Raw genomic sequence first — 20,449 nt, forward strand, 5'->3', positions numbered from 1 at the left:
CTTGCTTACAGGGAGCTCTGCTGTGCACATCCAAGAGCAAAGCAGCCTCTCACGTCTGGGATGCCCTCCCTAATTCAGCACTACCTGTTTCTGGAGCTGGTTAGAAAAGCACTGAGGTTCTCACCCCAAGTCATGCCTCCAACTTAGACATTATCAAGAGGAAAGTGGCAGTTTGGTCCCCGTCTGTCTTTGTCCTTGTCTTATTTATTGATTGGTTATGAACTCAACCATGAAAGCAGGGTTGTTCATTGGGCTCCCTGAGACACTCCCAACAATCTGAAAATCACAGCTCCATCACTTAGGAGCTGGGTTATACGAGAGTAGGTTATTTAACCTCTCTGAGTCTCCTTCTCTGTAATAAGAAAGTAATAATATAAATTTTTGTAATTTCAAAAATACTTAAATAACTGAGAGAACATAATTAAGGTGCTCGTGAAGACACCTGGCATGTGGGAGGGACTCAAAAAATAACGCTGCTCTTGTTGCTGCCATTCTTCACATCACCATTTTTGTCATTCTTGTGGGTCTTGTTGGCTTAACCCCTTGCCTGCTGATTAATCAGAGTCAGCCAATTAAATCATACGCTTTTTGATGGTTGTCACTCTTTGAATTCACTAAAAATAAGACATCTGGAATTTGACAAGCATATTCTTAAGCTATTTTATTGCCAAATAACATCCACCATGAAATGAGAGATTTAAAATGTCCTGGCCCAGTTCTTACTAAGAGGGATAGACCTTCAAAAGATGTTTTTAAGACATAATATTGAAATATGTCTTGGTTTGGGTTCACTAAGAAACAAGCCCTGTGACAAGGGTTTGAAGCAGTTACTTTGGGAGCTGGTCCCAGGAAACACCAGAAGGGAGTGGGGAACCAAGAGAGGAAAGGGAAGGTAGGAGATAAAGAGACACCACCAAGTGAGTTACCACTATGAATAATTAGAGTTAAGTATGGCTGGGGACCTCTGGAACCAGTGGAAAACGCATACTTCTAAGTTATTCCACTCAATTCCTATCAGCTGAGGTTGAAGTCTCCTCTTAAGAAGCATTCATTCCTTAGCTCTTCTTGCCTGCTATCCAAGTATATGTGGAACTCGAGAGATCCACTTTGACACCTCCGGTTACCAGAGATAGCTCTCAGACAGAGATGGAGATGCTGACATCTGAAAGAATATTTGTGAAAGTCACATACTTCCTGTCAGTGTTACTACAATGATATGACTTGAATGAGTGAGACGTATAAGTTTATTGGGAGTTACAAGGAATGCTCAGTGGTGGCTGGCTGGACGGAAGCGTGCACCTGCTACCACCCCCTGAGAGAAGCTTGCTTAGGCAGGCAGAGGATCAAAGCTGTATGCTTGCCAAAGGGAATTGTCCCTGTATGACCTGCATTCCAAGGACCAGAGCTCCCCTGGAGGGCCTCCATCTTCCCTCAGATCATGATTGTCTTTATGTTAACTATCCCATGAGAAAAAACTGTGGTTGCTAAGTCCAAAACTATCATCATGAGTGCTGGCACATAGCCCAGACAAGGGGCTTCAAGGATGCCTGGCTTAAAGGACACATAGGTTGGTGTCCCTATACTCCACCCCCCATGCATCTGAAAGACCCTTACAGTCTTATTGTGCCAGTCTTCCATGATTTTCCTCAAGCCAGACAGAGAGGGATACTGTAGATAGAGACCAAAACAGCAATAGAGAGCACAACATGAAAATAAAAGAAGTAGTAAAAAGGCAAGGACACCAAACGAAACAAGTCACCAGGAGGAGGGGAGGGACTGTATCCAAGCAGATACTGGGTCAGTGTGCAGGTTGTCAATGGCCTGTACGTGAGTATGTGCGGAGGTCATTGCAGAGCAAACGTTATGAACATAAACAGGGATATATATATATATATATATATATATACACACACACATAGCATTTTACTTTGGTCAGGGCATAAGTCCCGCCTTGGGCTGCAGTAAGCGTGTCCAAAAACCCATCATATTTTCTACACTACCTGTCTCATTCAGGAGATTTCTTTATTTAGGAGAGTTATTATGTGTCTAGTATCACTGAGGGTTGCTGCCGCATGTTGGGCTAGGGCAGACACTTGCCATCTTACATCAACAAATGCAGCCTATGGGGAAAAAATAACAGGTGGTTAAAACCATCCTGCAGTGTGTTGCACATGAAGGCATGCACGGACTGCCTCCCAATTAGATGGAATCTGTTGAAGGGAAGACAGGATGTATGCAGGGATATAGGGGTGCCCCAATGTGCCTCTGCCAGTCCAATTATAAGGCAGATTTGGCCAGCCATGTGTTCCACAAGCACACAACCACCCCCGAGGAGAGGCATAGGCTCCTTTGATGGTGTTATTTTGTATTCCCAGACACATATTAGCAGTAATGATAATTGTTTGGTTACACATTGCCTTAGGCATCCACCCTATGCTTTTTGAGATGCTTTCATTTGGTGGTACAGAGTCATTGTGACTTTCAATGCACCAAGGAAGGGAACCTCATAATTCTATTTGTGCATCAGTTTACCATCGTATGCCATCAAAAACAGAGTACATTGCCTTTGGGCTTATATTAACCTGCTCACATACAAGCTGGAAGATGTACTTTTGAAAGGCAGCTTAAGAGGGCAAGGACAGATTACTTGGTGGGAGAGGGTAGAAATGGGAATGAGGGTGACATTCCTCCACTCTCGCAGGGTTCTCTAGTCAGAGGTGTTCGCAGCTTGGAGAAGCCATGGTAACTCCATGGTAGAAGAAAGAGGTATCTCGCTACATACCTAGCAGTTGGAGTGATTTTGTATGTCAGCAATGGTATGTGCCAAAGCAGTGAAGAAACTGGCAGACATTGTCCCATGGACAAAAAGTTAGATGTTTTGAAGGGACTAGAACAGGGAGGTCATGACCATCCAGCAAGACACACACAGTTGTAATGTCTTGAGTCAGTATACCGGCCTGAGGTTCCAGACCATGCTGGCAATACCAAACTGCTTCTCCAGTTGGTGTTGGTGCTGCAGGGGCAGTGGTATAGGATAAGGGAGGAACGACAGCACACCAGGGGGAAAGAATGAATGCAACTTTGGGAACTGGAAGTCCTGGTTTAGTAAGATGCAAGATTTGGTGTGGACTCCCCACGAGGAAGGGTGTTACTGTGATATTCTGTTCTAAGCCTATTTCCCAAGGGGCTAAGAGACCACACCTGTGGGGTCCCACCTGCCAGTCCCAGGGCCAAGGGACCACATGGGTCCTGGTAGGGAGTTCTTGTGGCAGAGGCAAAAGCAAGTTGTTCTGTGTGCACATTTGTGATTATACTGTCTCTCCTTGATTAGCTATTTTCTGTAGATGTCCTGTTATACCTGGTCCTTGTGTCAACATCTGCTATGCACTAGGTTGGGTGCACTTCTCATGTTCATTGACTTGACATATTGTCTTTGTTAGGCATCTTGTCCAGGGGGCTAGGGTCCTGTCTTCTGTCCTCAATTGTACTTTCAGCAAGTTTCGTTCATTCCACCAGCCCAGCGGCTGTGCCATTGTACGGCAGGTGAAAATGCCAATATATTTACTTGATCAGCCCATGTCTGTAACTGGTGGCCAGTAAAATGTGTACTTTTCTCACTGTCAATGTACATAGGCACACCATATGCAACATAGAGCTGTTCCGGGCCTTTTAGGGTGGTCTTCTGTATGGCCTTCTTGCTGGAGTGTGCCTGTAGCAGTGCTGTATGTGTGTCCACACAAGAAAGGGCATACCAGAGGTCATCAGAAAGAAGCAAGGGCCCAATGTAGTCCACCTGCCAGCACTGAGGAAGATGGGGTGTTATTTGTCTTGTGTCCCAGGGAGTGTCCTGGGGTCTCTGCAAGGAATAAGCAGGGCATGACTGACAGACCTACATCATATCAGCACAGCACAGGGAGAGGCCCCAGGCCTTGGCAATAACCTATAGGGTCCTTTGTAGTTTGTGCCCAGTCTTCTTGTGTAACCATTTTGCCACCCTTTTGGCTGGAACTTCTTCCAGGAGACAAATTCAAGCTAACTCGTCTGCTTGTTGGTTTCCAGGCAGCTTCATTGCCTAATGTGTAGATACATAGTATACTGTTATTATCATTCCCCAGACCCACTGTTCGATATTATCCCAGAGTCCCGCCCCTCACAATGGGCAATCATTAATAGTCCAGTTTGTGCCCATTGTGCAATCCACAAGATGAGCCCCTTATAGACTGTTCAACAATTTGGACACAATTTGGCAGGGTTTCAGGCACGGGCACCTCATCTAATGGGGTTGTTTCTCCTGTGCTGTATGTTACTCGTCCTAGGATGGCAAGCAGTTCTGCACTGAGAGGACTACTGGTGAATGTCCTTCATTGTTGTAAGTATGGGTGCTGTTTTGGCAATGTCTACGTTTGGACTATTCCTGAGTGGGGCTTTTGAAAGTGTCCTGCAGCCACCCAACAATGGGCAGATGAGTAAATACTGTGACTGGCAAGGAACGGATTATGGACTCTACTTGCTGGAGGGCCAGGTAAGCAGCATACAGTTGCTGATTCAGAGTGCTATACTAGTTTTCAGCTCCTTTCCATAGTTGGGACCAGAAGCCAAGGGGCACTCATTTATTGCTTTGCCTCTGCCAGAGACCCCATTTGAATCCCTCTAGGTAACTGGAAACATTGAGTTCACACAGTTGTCCTTGTGTTAAAATATCCAAGACTAGATTTGTTTCACTGCTGTTTTGGCTTGGGTGAAGGCCTCCTGATCAGTTGTCCCCCAGTCCCAGATAATATCTTTGTACCAACTAATAAAAAGGACAGACAGCCTCTATCTTATCCATATCAGTAGTAGGAACCCCTTTTGTCTTACTCGACCAGACAACACCCAAGTATTTGACAGATGACACAGATCCTTGTACTTTGTTGTCATTCATCACCCATCCTTGATGGCATAGGTAGGCAACAAGGGAGTGGGAGGTTTCTTGAAGGTCTGAAAAAAGCTCAGAGGTTAATATGATATCATCAATATAATGAGATAAGGGAACATCAGGGTTTTTTGTCCACCTGGCAGTGCTATTGAGGCATTGTTCTAGGGTGGGGTGAGAAGTGACAGAAGCCATTTTGCTCATTTCCACCCCTGACAGCAAAATGTAGACCAATATATTGTCATTTTCACATGTGGCCTCTGGTCTCCCAGTACCCTAGTCACTTGCATGGTGCTGTACGGATGGGTCAGGGTTCCTTGGCCTCTCCCCAATCAAGGGGGCTGGGATTTTCCAAGGCTGTCACTGGGGAAGCTGTTAGTCACCAGAACAGCCTTTGGTTGCTTACCACTTTTTTCCCAAGGGATGCTTGTTGCTCCCCAAGACCACAGCATCTGCCATGCAGTCTGCTCTCTACATCTAATTCAGCCTGAGAAGCACCATTGTTGGAGAGAATGGAGGGGAAGGGAGTCCCAATCACCTGCCACTTGGGACTTGGCATCACTCTTTGCTCTGCCTCCATTCCAGGTGCCAGGGGGCTGGACCACACCGTAATTGCTCTCTTTCTGCCTGTGCAGATACTTTCTGTTCACAGCTGGTCACACTCCTGGCCTGCCTTCACTCCTGTTTATGTCTTGGAGCCATAATTAAGTTAGAGCCAGTGGATAATCTTGTCAAAGCCTCACTTTTGCTTTTTCTTCCATCTCAACTTTTGTTTTAAGCTGTTTCACAGTGTGAAGGGATAACCCCATGACCATTGTAACTGCCTGGGCTTTTGACTTCTTCCTCTCATCATTTATCATGACCAGGACCTCCCTGTCTTCATTGCAAGCCATCTGACGGTAAGGAGGGGCCATCCTATGGTTTTAACAATGACCTGGGTTTCTTTTATGCCTAGGACTTCCCCTAGGCCTTTTGGCCTTTTAGGGGTGTCCCCACACTTGTGCAGTTGGCCCCATCAATCAAGGATGGTGGTAACCAGCTCCCATATAGAGGACACTGCCCAACCCAGGATTTCCCCTGCAGAATTCCCTTCCCATCCCCCATGGTCTCAGATCTCACAAGGTTTTTCTCAGTCTCCTGGTTGGCTCACCAAGTGGTGGACCTCATACACAGTTGAGTGAGCAGTGTTGTATAGGTTGCAGAGAGATAGAAAAAAATACCCAGAGATGACAGGCAAGACATATAGGTTTATTGGGAGTTACCTTTAGGGAATGTCCAGTGGCAGCTGGCTGGATAGAAGTGTGCATCTGCTATCATCTCCTGAGAGAAACTTGCTTAAGTATTCAGAGGAACAAAGGCTGCATGCTTGTCAAAGGGAATTGTCGCTGTATGACCTGCATTCCAAGGACAAGAGCTCCCCTGGAGGGCCTCTGTGTTCCCTCAGACCATGACAGTCTTTGTGCCAACTATCCTATGAGAAACAGCAGGGTTGGGTAAGATCAAGACTGTTATCATCATGAGTGCTGGCATGTAGTTCAGACAAGGGGCTTCAAGGCTGCATGGCATAAAGAGTATGTAGGATAGTGCCCCTACACCATGAGTTCCAGACGTACACCTACCTGCCCCCATTAAATAGCAGCAACCTTACTTCCTCACAATAATTTGGATCAAGTACCGCTATGGTCTGAATGTTTGTGTTCCCCCCAAATGCATTCTGCCTGAAATGCTTTCTCCTCCTCTTCTTCTCCCTAACTCTCACTCATTCTTTAAATCTGAGGTGAAGTATCACTTTCTCAGGAAGTTTAGGTTAGAATTTTGTAATTTACACTGTTTAAACTCTCTGTATTTCCCTTTCAATTCACTTATTTCAATGATATTTCAAAAAACAGTTGCCTAGGAAACTATTTAATGTATTCTTCCACTCATTCTACAAGTGTTTACTAAGTTCCTCTTATGTGCCTGACACTCTGCTAGATACTGGAGCTATCATAAAGAACAAAACATACCTTGCCTCCAAACTCACAAGCTTGTAGTCTAGTGTATAACATCTTTCATACTTTATTTTCAGTTCTATGAAAGCACAGATTCTATCTTATTCACAACAGCATCCCCTGAATCCATAGGATTTAGGTAAATAAATGTATGAAGAAATAAATATAGAAACTAATGAATAAATGAATGAGTTCTATTTGGAACACTGATTTTTTTTATTTAAAAATATTTTAATTCCAACTCTCACTGTTTGCAGACGACATGATCTTATATATAGAAAACCCCAAAGAATCCATAGAAAAACTATTAGAAATAATCAACAGCTACAGCAAAGTTGCAGGGTATAAAATCAACATACATAAATCAGTAACATTTCTATACACAAACAATGAACCAACAGAAAAAGAACTCAAGAACTCAATCCCATTCACAATTGCAACGAAAAGAATAAAATACCTTGGGATAAATTTAACCAAGGAAGTGAAAGATTTATACAATGAAAACTACAAGACTTTCTTGAAAGAAATTGATGATGACATAAAGAGATGGAAAGACATTCCATGCACATGGATTGGAAGAATAAACATAGTTAAAATGTCCATACTACCTAAAGCAATCTACAGATTCAATGCTATCCCAATCAGAATCCCAAGGACATTCTTTACAGAAATTGAACAAAGAATCCTAAAATTCATATGGGGCAGCAAAAGACCGCGAATTGCTAAAACAATCCTGAGTAAGAAAAACAAAGCCGGAGGCATCACAATCCCCGATTTCAAAACATACTACAAAGCTACAGTGATCAAAACAGCATGGTACTGGTACAAAAACAGGTCCACAGATCAATGGAACAGAATTGAAAGCCCAGAGATAAAACCACACATCTATGGACAGCTAATCTTCGACAAAGGAGCGGAGGGCCTACAATGGAGAAAAGAAAGTCTCTTCAACAAATGATATTGGGAAAATTGGACAGCCACATGTAAAAGAATGAAAATCGATCATTCTTTTTCACCGTTCACAAAAATAAACTCAAAATGGATCAAAGACTTAAAGATTAGGCCTGAAACAATAAGTCTTCTAGAAGAGAATATAGGCAGTACACTCTTTGACATCAGTTTCAAAAGAATCTTTTCGTACACTATAACTCCTCAGATGAGGGAAACAATAGAAAGAATAAACAAATGGGACTTCATCAGACTAAAGAGTTTCTTCAAAGCAAGGGAAAACAGGATTGAAACAAAAAAACAGCCCACTAATTGGGAAAAAATATTTACAAACTACTTATCTGACAAAGGATTAATATCCATAATATACAAAGAACTCACACAGCTTAACAACAACAAAAAAAACAACCCGATCAAAAAATGGGCAGAGGACATGAACAGACATTTCTCCAAAGAAGATATAAGTATGGCCAAGAGACACATGAAAAGATGTTCATCATCACTAATCATCAGGGAAATGCAAATCAAAACTACACTAAGATATCACCTTACACCCGTTAGATTGGCAAAAATATCCAAAACCAAAAGTGACAAATGTTGGAGAGGTTGTGGAGAAAAAGGAACCCTCATACACTGTTGGTGGGAATGCAAACTAGTGCAGCCACTATGGAAAACAGTATGGAGATTTCTCAAAAAGTTAAAAATAGAAATACCCTATGACCCAGCTATCCCACTACTGGGTATCTATCCTAAGAACCTGAAATCAGCAATCCCAAGAATCCCATGCACCCCTATGTTCATCGCAGCATTATTTACAATAGCCAAGACGTGGAACCAACCTAAATGCCCAGAAACTGACGTCTGGATAAAGAAGATATGGTATATATACACAATGGAATACTACTCAGCCATAAAAAAGGACCAAATTGTTCCATTCGCATCAACATGGATGGACCTTGAGGGTATTACGTTAAGTGAAATAAGCCAGACAGAGAAAGACCCCACTTATAGGTGGAAGTTAACATATAGACATGGAGAACCGATCGGTGGTTACCAGGGAAAAGGGGGGATGGGGGGAGGGTACAAAGGGTGAAGTGGTGTGCCCACAACATTACTAACAATAATGTACAACTGAAATCTCACAAGGTTGTAATCTATCATAATCTTAATTAAAATAAAAAAAATTAGAAAAAATATTTTAATTTCTAATTTTTATTTCACACTTTGCTGACTTACAGCAAAGCAAACACCTAAGTGCTACCATTCATTCAAGAAGTCGATCATTGCTGGCATTCCAGAAACTGCCTTTGTGCCTCTATCAAGTTGTTACTCCTCTCTCTCCCATAAAAGTAACCACTATTCTGACATTTTATATTAATTACTTTCTTTTCTACCATATACACATGTGTGCCTAAACACTACAGTTTAGTTTTGCTTGTTTTTAAAAAATTGTTTAATGTTTATGTTTTCCAGCTTTCTTGAGATACAATTAACATATAATGTTGTGTAAGTTTAAGATGAAGAACTAGATAATTTGGCATATGCATATATTGTTAAATGATTACCATGTAAGTTTACTTAACACATTCATTATCTCACATAGTTATTTGTGTGTGTGAGGTGAGACCATTTAAGACCTACACTCTTAGCAACTTTAAAATACACAGTACAGTGTTGTAAACTACAGTCACCATGTTGTACATTATATCCCCAGAACTTATTCATCTTATCGCTGGAAATTTATACCTTTTGACCTCTTTCCATTTCACTCACCCCTAGCACTTGGGAACCACCATTCTACTCTTTGTTTCTATGAGTTTGGCTTTTTTAGATTCCACATCTAACTGAAATCATATGGAATTTGTCTTTCTTTGTCTGACCTATTTCACTTAGCATAAACCCTGAAGCTTCATCCATATTGTCACAAATGGCCCAAATTCTTTCTTTTCTCATGGCTAAGTAATATTCCATGGTATGTATATATATATATACAACACTTTCCTTACCCATTCATCTGTTGACAGACACTTAAGATGTTTCCATATCTTGGCTATCATGAAGAATGCTCTAATGAACATGAGGACAATGCATATGGTTACTGTGATGATTAAATTACATAAAGGCATTTGAGCACTTTAAACAGAATGCCTGACATATAGTAAACACTTGACATTTGTAACCTGTTTTTATTGCCAAGTATGTGTGTTCAATATCTGTGTCCACGTGAGTTTAAGATTTTGAGAGATGACTGATATGAGAGCTGATAAGAAAAGTTCCATCTCCCTTTCTAGGGAAACTAATGATTTATGTTCCCAGAATGAACAGATCACAAGTAAAATAGAAAATGTCCATCCAAGCTGGATGCTGAGAACAGTTAGAGAGTTATGAGGAAGATCAAGAAGGAAAAAATAAGAGATTATTTCCTAATCACATCATAAACCCTACAAATCAATGACAAAAACACAACCATCACATAGGAAAAATGGGCAAAAATATAGTTGGAAAATTCAAAGAGGAAAACAACTAAAATGGTAAAAAAAAAAAAATACAAAAACATTCCCCCAGCAATTAAGAAAATAAAAAGTAAAGTATCATAAAGTCTTGTTTCTTTGGGGAACCAGTAAAGAGTTTTCAAACAGTGCTGTTAGGCTGTGTGGAAAAGGGCACTCTCATATGCTCTTGGAGGTTGTATAAGTTGGTTCAAACTTTTTGAAGGACAAATCTGGTGGTGCCAATTGAAATTAACAATGCACATTCACTTCCAGCTACCATTTCCATTTCTAGAATAATACGTGTACACAGAGATATCTGTAAGAGAAATACGTGTAGCATTGCTTTTGCAATAGTCAAAAAAAGGAGATAAGCAAGTGGCATGGGTAGGGAAATGTGGAAATGTTTATAACTTGTGTTACATCCAATATTCTATGAAATACTTTTAAAATAATGAGGTAGATATGATGGTGACATAAGAGGTCAATTATACATTGATAAGAGAAACAAACAAAACTACAGAACAATTGATACCATTTTTGGAAAAACAAAATTGTACATACACATATGTGCGTAGCAAAATGTGTGTGATTGGGTACACGTGAAACATTAACAGCGATTACTCCAAGAGAGCAATATGGAAGGTGAGATACAGACTCTCATTCTTCACTTGATGCAAGTTTTACTGCTAAGCATTTTTAAAAATGTGTGTATAACTGAAAAGAAATGTAAAACTATGGTTAATGTAACTATAGTTAATAATACAATATTATATATTTGAAAGTTGCTAAGAGAGTAGATCTTGAAAGTTCTCATGACAAGAAAAAATTGTTAACTATGTGTGGCAATGAATGTTAACTAGGTTTATCGTGGTGATCATTATGCAAGATATACAAATATTGAATCATTATGTTGTACAACTGAAACTAATATAATGTTATATGTCAACTACATCCCAATAGAAAAGTAAGCGTGTATCACTTAAAAGAAGTGTAAAGCCAGAGGCCACATCTTCAAGAACTCAGGGCAGGAACACTCCCCATTCATGCCTTAACTGTATCTAAGTTTTAGTAGGCTTTCTTCTCAGAGTCAAATTTTGGAGCACATGTCAGAGAACCCCATGTTCAGGCTGATCTTCCAGGTCCTGGCCATCCTCCTGGGATCTCCCGAGCTGCTAAGCCTCGGTCACAAATACTAACATTGGAAGCACTGCCTCATGGGCTCCACTCTTCAGAGAAGGCACCAAGTTTGGACAATGATACACTTAGGACTCCATGCTAGTGAGAACCATGGGAATCTTGAGGAAGCACATGATAGAACCTCCCAGCACCTTTATCAGATTATGCCTTCCTGTCGCTGACAAGCAGAACCACACCCAGGAGTCTGGCTGTTCTTCCCCTTCAACCCTGACCTGATGCCTTTCTTTCTTCTGTGCTGGGCAACTTCTTATGTCTTCCTTGAGTGTACAGCTCTGAGCTGCTGTCAAAACAAGACATGGCCTCACGTGCTGCCTGAGGCAGGATAGAAGTGCCGAGCTCAGCCCATTTCGGTCCAGTCGGGGGTCCATAGGAAGGTGAGTATTTTCATTTAGGGCTGCACACCACATAGCAGTTTCTGAGCACCTCAGACAGCTCCTACGCAGGCTCTCAATCATTTCTGGAGGGAGGACCATCTTTCTTAAATTTGATCCTTTGCACAATGTTGTACATATTGTGAAGTTTGTCTTTGACAAACAAAAGCTAAAAGAGGAGGATTCATGGTAGATGTTACCTCAGGACTAATATTCCTCAAAAAAAATTGAATATATGTTTGCGTTAAAAATCATAGTTATTAGTAGTAAACAATGGATCAAAATCATATAATTGTTAGCTTTAGTTACATGAATTTGCCAATATTCACCTATTTTGATGTACACACATGGCAATTTCATATAGTTCCACTTGACACAGCGCAAATTTTGAAAATAATTGCTAAATCTAAATAATAAAGTTTTATTTAAAGGTATCTAATTAACATGTTTTTAATTAGTTAATTTATCCATAAATGAGTATTACTTATTGATAGAATGAGTCAGAAAGCAGAATCTATTCAATAGCTATTTTTTGTTGTTATAATGTAGCAGCTGTTCACTCACATGAGTAAATGGGAATTGAAAGAATTTCGCTACAGTAATGTCACCCTTGAATGCTGTCCAACTAATAGGACAGAAACCAGTGGTGCATATTATCAAGAATTATTTTTAAAGATGAGCTGGCAACTACCTTAGGTCTCCTTCTTCAATTATTTTGAAGAACAAAGAATTGGAAATCCCCTGATCTGAAAATGGATTTGTTATCTGGTCAAAAAGTCATTCATTTTCTTAATATTTCTAAGCGTCCCTTCGTTTAACTACTTTCCAGTTTTTATAGCCATAGTCAATGCATCTAGTAAGATTTGGGATGGAAGTATGTCTTTCCTTTGTTAACTGGGAGACAGAATAATGTATAAAGTGACATCTTGAAGTCAAATGATTTTAGAAAAGAGAAATATAGAAGTTGAGAATATGGAAACTTATTTTCCTAAAACTGTATCTATGCAGTCTTTGAGAAGTCTTTGAGTACCATAAGGGGTTTATACATTTCTCAAAATAGGAATTGTTGGATGGGGCTGGCCCAGTGGCGCAGTGGTTAAGTTCTCATGTTCAGCTTGTCAGTGGCCCGGGATTCGCTGGTCAGGTGCGGACATGGCACTGCTTGGCAAAAGCCATGCTGTGGTAGGCATCCTTCGTATAAAAGTAGAGGAAGATAGGCGTGGATGTTAGCTCAGGGCCAGTCTTCCTCAGCAAAAAGAGGAGGATCAGCAGTGGTTAGCTCAGGGCTGATCTTCCTCGAAAAAGAAACAAAAAAAGAAATTGTTGGACCAAATGATCTCTGAAGTTCCTTTCAGCAGAAATATTCGTTGGTTATGTAGACCATCAGCAGGTCTTATAACCATGAATAAGTTGTCTTGGTTTTGATTTGGAGAGTTGTGTTATATAGTGCCACTAGTATATATTTTAGAGCCAGATAAGCATGACTTTAAATTCAGATTTTGCCCTTTATGAGCTTAAACTTTTCATGTCTCAGTTTTCTAATTTGTAATACTGGGAAAATAATAAATAGTATAACAATAATAATAGTAGTAGCAGCAATTGCCTCATGGGGTTATTGTAAGAATTAAATGTAATAATGCAGCAAAATCCCTGGTTCAAGGTAAATGCTCTGTAAATTTTAGCTACTTGAGAGTGATGATGTTAATGACAATGGAAAATCCATACTTCATTATTCTGGAAAACAATTAAGCACTTGATTCCTTTGTCAAAACCATGTGTCGTTTACGTTGGGGCACAAAATTGAGATTAACTCAATGGCCTGCTCAGATGTCTAAGTCTATCAAAATAATTCTGTTTATGGCAACAGATGGACAATACCAACTGGACCAGTGTGTCCCATTTTGTTCTCTTAGGCATTTCTACCCATCCATAAGAGCAGATCCCACTCTTCCTTCTTTTTCTACTCATGTATGCAATCAACATTTCTGGAAACTTTGCCATCCTCACACTGATCATCTCTACTTCACACCTCCACTCCCTCATGTACATTTTCCTCAGTAACTTGGCTTTGGCACACATCTGACTCACCTCCACCACAGTCCCCAAGATGCTACAGAACATTTTCTCTCCTAGAAAAGCCACTTCCTACATCGGCTGCTTAGCCCAGCCTTATTTCTTTCTTTGCTTTGCAGCCATGGAAAACTTCCTCCTGGCTATGATGGCCTATGACAGATATATTGCCATCTGTCATCTTTCTGCTACACTATGATGCTGACTAGAATGCTGTGTTCACAGATGTGTGCCACATCCTCTCCCATCTTCATTCCCTGCTGCACACCTTTCTCACGGGCCAGTTGATCTTCTGTGCAGATAACAGGATCCTTCACTTCTTCTGTGAGCTCTACCCTCTGATAAAGTGCTGGAGCTATACCCTCCAGCATTCACCTCAACATGCTGATGATTCACACAGAAAGTGTCATTGTCATCAAGGGAGACTTGGCTTTCATCATTGCCTCCTATGCCTGCATCATCTCAGCAGTTCTCTGGATCCTGTTAGCCAAGGGCAAGTGGAGAGCTCTTTTGACCCATGGCCCCCAACTCACTGTGGTGGCCATATTCTATGGCACCCTCACTTGGGTCCACTTCCAACGCTTTTCCAGCTACTTAGTGACCAAGGTTTTCAACCTGACAGTCATGTACACAGTGGTGACCCTCATGCTGAGCCCCTTCATTTATAACCTGAGAAATGGGGATTTCAAAGGAGTCCTCAGGAGATTTATAGACAGAATATGACCTTCTTTCTTTAGATAAAACCCTAAAATATAGTTCCAAGTTTTACCTATGATTCTGGGGAAAAAGTTTTGTCCTTCACAGATCTGCTTCCTTTAGAATGTTTCAGAAATGTCTAAATTAGATACATATAATGAATTGTCTCATTATGTACTATCCTGAGTTATCCCTTAAACCCAAAGCACATGAAACTATATATTTAGTATAAACAACGAGCATGGCTGTAATCAAAATTGAGAGTGTTCTCTGGGCCTTCCATTAAGCACTAGGGTTGCAACTCTCAGAGTTCTTAGACACAGGCAACAGAAATTAATTCTTTTGATTTAGTTGATTGATGGATATAATAAGTTTATTGAAAGGAAATGTGGAATTCATGCATTTCTAAGAAAGCTAAGCAACCAGACTCAATAAAATGGACAAGAATAAGAAAGGTCATATAGTCAAAATCATATCCCAGAACGGGTCTGATGAGGTCATCACTTTAGTCACCAAACTCTGTTCACTGCCTCTTGTACCCTCACCAACACTATCAGCAATAGTCACTGGGAATAGCTCTTGGAGGCCTGAAAACCAAGTGTGATCACCTCCAGAAAGAACTGCCCACTTATTCTTTGCAGCAGCACCTCTAGATTCAAACTAAGGTGGTACATGTGATTGGCCAAGTCTTGGGTCACTCACCCATGCTCTGGTTCCAGGGAAACAAGGAAAGCAATACTGCTGTTTTTATTCTCTATAAGGCAGAAGGAGGTTCTGCCTCCTACCAAGACAAGTGAAATTGGGAAACTACTCCAATATGGGAAAATGGACATAATGACAAATTTCCACTATGGGGTCAGGAGTTATAGAAGTTCAAGAATTAAGCACTGTCACAGCTCTCCAACTTGCATTTTATTAACCTTCATTAGCTGCACCATTCGGGCATAACTTAAACTCCTTTTGTCTTAGCATGCTCCCGATCTTTTCTATAGTTGGTATGAACAACTTGTCTAATACTGGATATTTTTCTGCTGCCCAATCAACATTGGACATGAGGAACAGATGAATGGATAAAGAAATTGTGGCATACGCACACACAAACACACACATGAATATTATTCAGCCTTTAAAAAGAAGGTTAGCCTTCCATTTGCAACAAAATGGGTAAAACTGGAAGATATTATGCTAAATGAAATAAGCCAGACACAGAAAGAAAACAAAACTGCATGATACCTCTATATGTGGAATCTAAAAAAGTCGAATACATAGAAGCAGAGAGTAGAAACAGATGTTACCAGTGACAGGGAGTTGGGAGAAATGGAGAGATGTTGGTCAAAGGATACAAAGTTGAAAGTATGTAGGATGATTATGTCTAGAGTTCTAATGTGCATCATGATGGCTATAGTTAATACTATTGTATTGAATACTGGAAACTTGCTAAAAAAGTAGATTCCAGGTGCTCTTATTAGACACAGAAACATGGTTAATGATGTGAGGAGATGGTATGTTAATTAGCTTGTCTCATTTCATTATGTATATGTATATCAAATCATCATGTTGTACACCTTAAATATATACATTTATTGTTTTGGTGATGAAGATTAGGCCTGAGATAACATCTGTTGCCAATCTTCTTTTCTTTTCTTTTTCTACCCAAAGGCCCAGTACATAGTTGTATATCCTAGTTGTAGGTCATTCTGGTGTTTCTATGTGGGATATCACCACAGCAGGGCCTAACAAGTGGTGATAGGTCCATGCCCAGGATCCAAACTGGTGAAGCCCTGGCCACCAAAATGGAACACATGATCTTAACCACTCAGCAATTAGCTTGGCCCCTACAATTTTTATTTTTAAACATAAATTAAATTTTAAAATAAGGAAAAAAATTTCTGGTATTTCTCCCTCATTCCTTGATGACTTCAGCATCTGTTTCTCTAACTCTCTCCACCACAATTTAATTATCATTTTTGGAAATTCCAATATTCATATAAATGGTTTATCCACATAGCAACATGTATTCACCCCATCTCAGCCACCCATTCATATGGTCATATCTCAGACTTTGCCATTACAAATAATTGCACCACTGGTGAAAGCTCAGTTTTAAACATTTCCCTTCCTGTTGGCTCCTATTCTTTCACTTTATATAATTTAATTCTCCAACTCCAACAATTTTCTGACACCATTGAGATCCATTATCTCTTGAAATTCTTCTTCATTATCTACTACCTAATTTACATCCTTCCTTCCCAACTTAACAATACAGTTTATGGCCCAGAATTATAACCACCTTCTTGGAAACCCCTTTAATTCTCTTGCCTCCTCTTGCTTTACTGGCAAAATCCCAGCCCTGAGTAATTCCAAAATTTTGCTTATTTGTGACTTTATTTGATTACCTGAATATTGGAGAATATCGCCCCACCATGCTTATTTGAGTAATAGTAAACCAGAGAACAAAATGCCCAAACGGGTGCTCAATAGTGGCAGAGTTGTGGATTATCATCACATTTCCTAGTACTTTACTTTCCGAAACTCTAGCATATTTTACATATTTTCTTTTTTATGATTCTCTAAAGCAATCCTGCTCACACCACTGTCTGCTGAAGTGTCTTCAAGTATATGTCATCTTCCCTCCATCAAATCTACCAGCCCACCTCCATCTGAATCCAAATCTCTGACTTCCTTTTGTTACGGGGGAAGAAGTGGTTCATTTTCTAGATAAAATCATCACTTTAATAGATACACATCCCCTTTCAAGAATTTTATTTTCAATTAACTACTTTCTCTCTTGAATCATTAATTTTTAACTATATATTGGATATTTCTATCAGCAAATGAACATGCTTAATGTCATTAGTATTTACAAAAATTAGAAGAAATTCTCTCTTGACTCATTTTACACATGACACCTCAAATTGCACATGACTTTTTGTCTACCTCCTCAAATGAGTATACTTTCAACGTGTCTATCATCATGGCCTCCACTTCCTCTATTGCAATTTTATCATAAAATGGCTGTAATTGAAATCTTCCTCCTAACATTTCACTTAACTCCTCCTATCAAAGTTTCAAATAATCTATATCTTGCAAAATCTAATAATCAATTATATGTTCTCATTAATGACCTCTCAACTACATTTGAGAGAGTGACTACTCCTATATTCTGGACATACTCTTTTCCAGGATTCTGACATACTAAATTTACCTACTTTCTTCCTACTAATGGCCACTTTTCAGTCTCCTTTGCTACTTCCTCCCCCAGACTCTAAATGTTGAAGTGCTCACCCACCTCAGGGCTCTGTCCATACTTCTCTTTACTATACTCTCTTAATAGGTGATTTTGTCCAGTCCATAGTTTCAAATGTCATTTACATTTTGTTGTGACATTTCTATCTCAAGACAAGACCTCTCCATGAGGCTCAAGAATTATGTATTCGACTGCCTATGAAATATTTTCACTTGGAAAGATATCTCAAAGTTAACATGTCCAAAACAGAGTTATGGATTCCCCCCAACCAAATCTGCAAGCCCTCCACTTCCACAGAACCTTCCCCATATAAATAAATGGCACGCTAATTCCACCCACTTTCACAGTCCATGTTTGATTTTTCTTTTTCCCTTGCATATTACATCTAGTTTATCAATGTATCTACACAGCTCTACTTACCATATGTCCCAAATCTGACCACCTACTTCTGGAGTAAGAGCCACTGTGAAAACTCTCCTTCAGTCTCCACTATCAGTGAAGTTTTATGGAGTGATACAAAAGCTCAGATAGAATAATTCAGTCATTATAAATATCTAGCTGTTTATTATCACTGTAAGTTGAAAATTACAGGATACCATAAAATTATTACAATTTTAAGAGAGGTTTAGGCTACTCTACGGTTTCCTCAAAAATCATGCCTCTGTACAATGATATTGTAACTCATTTTGATTTCTCTCTGAAGAAAAGTACATGTCACACCATCATTAAAATGATCAAAGTTCTGCAGGCCATTCTGATTGGTAGTAATTTGGCTTAGTAATCATCTATGCAACATATTAGATCTGAAAAATGAGAAGTTCTGGTTTGGTGATTTGAAAATATCTTTTCAGTTCCAATGCAAAGAGATTCTAGGTCAGTCGATGGAGACCAGAGCTATTCATTCATGAACTAACTTCTTCTCAGATACAAACAAGAGGGAGACAACAAGGAAGATTATTCCACAGGAATGTTAACCATGCCAGTTCTTAGGAGTATAACCCCTATACTTGAGGCATTTTAAAGTTAGATCTTAACTCCTTGGGCTCAGGAGATGTGCTACCATTCTCTGTTTGCCTGGGAATCAGGTTGGAAGTTTCCCAAGATGCACAGTTTCCTTAAAAGCCTTTGCAGAGCTCCCTTAACCTCTTTGTTCCTCAGGCTATAGATAAGTGGGTTTAGCATAGGTGTAACTACTGTGTAAAAGATGGCAATCTGGCGATCCTGGTCCAAGTCATAGCTGGAAGACGGCCGGAGGTACATGCGGATCACAGAGCCATACAGGAGCAGCACAACCATGACGTGGGAGCTACAGGTGGACAGGGCTTTGTGCAGGACAGCAACTGAGTGCATGCGGACTATGGCAACCCCAATGCGGGCATAGGAACCTAAAATGAAGAAGAAGGGGCTGACCACCACAGCTACACCCTCAGTAAATATTAGCATTTCATTGACCACTGGCAGGGTGCAGGAGAGCTTCAGCAAGGGTGTGATGTCACAGAAGAAGTGGGTGACCTCATTGCCACAGAAGGTTAAGCGGGTGACCAGCACACTATAAAGAAGGCTGTTGAGGCTAACGACCACCCATGAGGTTAAGGTTATGCGTAGACAGAGGCGATGGCTGATGATGGCAGAGTATCTTAAGGGGTCACAGATGGCAGCACAGCGATCATAGGCCATGGCAGCCAGCAAGTGGCCTTCCATGCTGCCCACAGTCATAAAAAAGAAAAGCTGGATTATGCAGCAGTTAAAGGAGATGGTTCTATTCACAGGCAGCATGTGCACCAGCATCTGGGGAACAGTGATGGTTGTGAGAAATATGTCAATAAATGAAAGCTGGCTGAGCAGGAAATACATGGGAGTCTGAAGCTTGGAGTCCAAGAGAACAACAATTACTAACAGGGCGTTACCCATAACTGCCACCAGGTACATGGCAAGGACAATCCCAAAAATAATTGGCTGCATCTCTGGCCAACTTGCCAGGCCCAATAAAACAAATTCAGTTACTTCTGTTCTATTTCTAGTGGCCATAAAACATGATCTACATCACCTGCAAAAACAAAGATCAAATAATGCTCAAGTTTATTATGGGATAGTTTTCAGAAAATGTCTTCCCTTGCATAGACGTCCCTAGTTTCCAAAAGTATTTTTTCTTTAATTCCTTCCCTTTGCCATTTTCTTTCTATCCATCTACTCACTCACCCACTCTTTAGTTTATTCCAGATTCACTTATGGACTTATTGCAAGATTGACTTGCAATCTCTCAATTTGATTGACACTAAGGACAGTAGGATAAATCACACATGATTTTATTAAATTCACTGTATAACAAGGAAGGCATCACTAAACACAGAATTTCTTTGGTGATTTCTATGTGCTAGAGAGCATATGAAATATCATACATCTGATCCTCACAACAATCTCATATAATAGAAACTACTTTTGATCTCCTATGAGAGGTGAGAAATCTAAAGCAAAGCGACTTACTCTGTTGAATGCCTTATAGGATCTGAGTGACAAAAATCTAG

General features: G+C 40.2%; 1 protein-coding gene and 1 pseudogene across 1 annotated transcript; one reads left to right on the forward strand and one right to left on the reverse strand.

Moving 5' to 3' along the window:
• Positions 1 to 13,778: 13,778 nt before the first annotated feature.
• LOC124237071 (olfactory receptor 1Q1-like) lies at positions 13,779 to 14,704 on the forward strand (annotated as a pseudogene).
• Positions 14,705 to 18,980: 4,276 nt separating this feature from the next.
• On the reverse strand, positions 18,981 to 19,952 carry LOC124247716 (olfactory receptor 1J4-like). Its single transcript, XM_046677339.1, has one exon. It carries the CDS (start codon positions 19,950 to 19,952, stop codon positions 18,981 to 18,983), a length of 972 nt encoding a protein of 323 aa, XP_046533295.1.
• Positions 19,953 to 20,449: the final 497 nt, after the last annotated feature.

The sequence above is a fragment of the Equus quagga genome, chromosome 1, assembly GCF_021613505.1.
Source record: "Equus quagga isolate Etosha38 chromosome 1, UCLA_HA_Equagga_1.0, whole genome shotgun sequence".
NCBI lineage: Eukaryota > Metazoa > Chordata > Mammalia > Perissodactyla > Equidae > Equus > Equus quagga.

Coding starts and splice junctions, on each gene's coding strand:
- LOC124247716 (XM_046677339.1), bottom strand. CDS start 19,952: ATGGCCACTAGAAATAGAACAGAAGTAACTGAATTTGTTTTATTGGGC.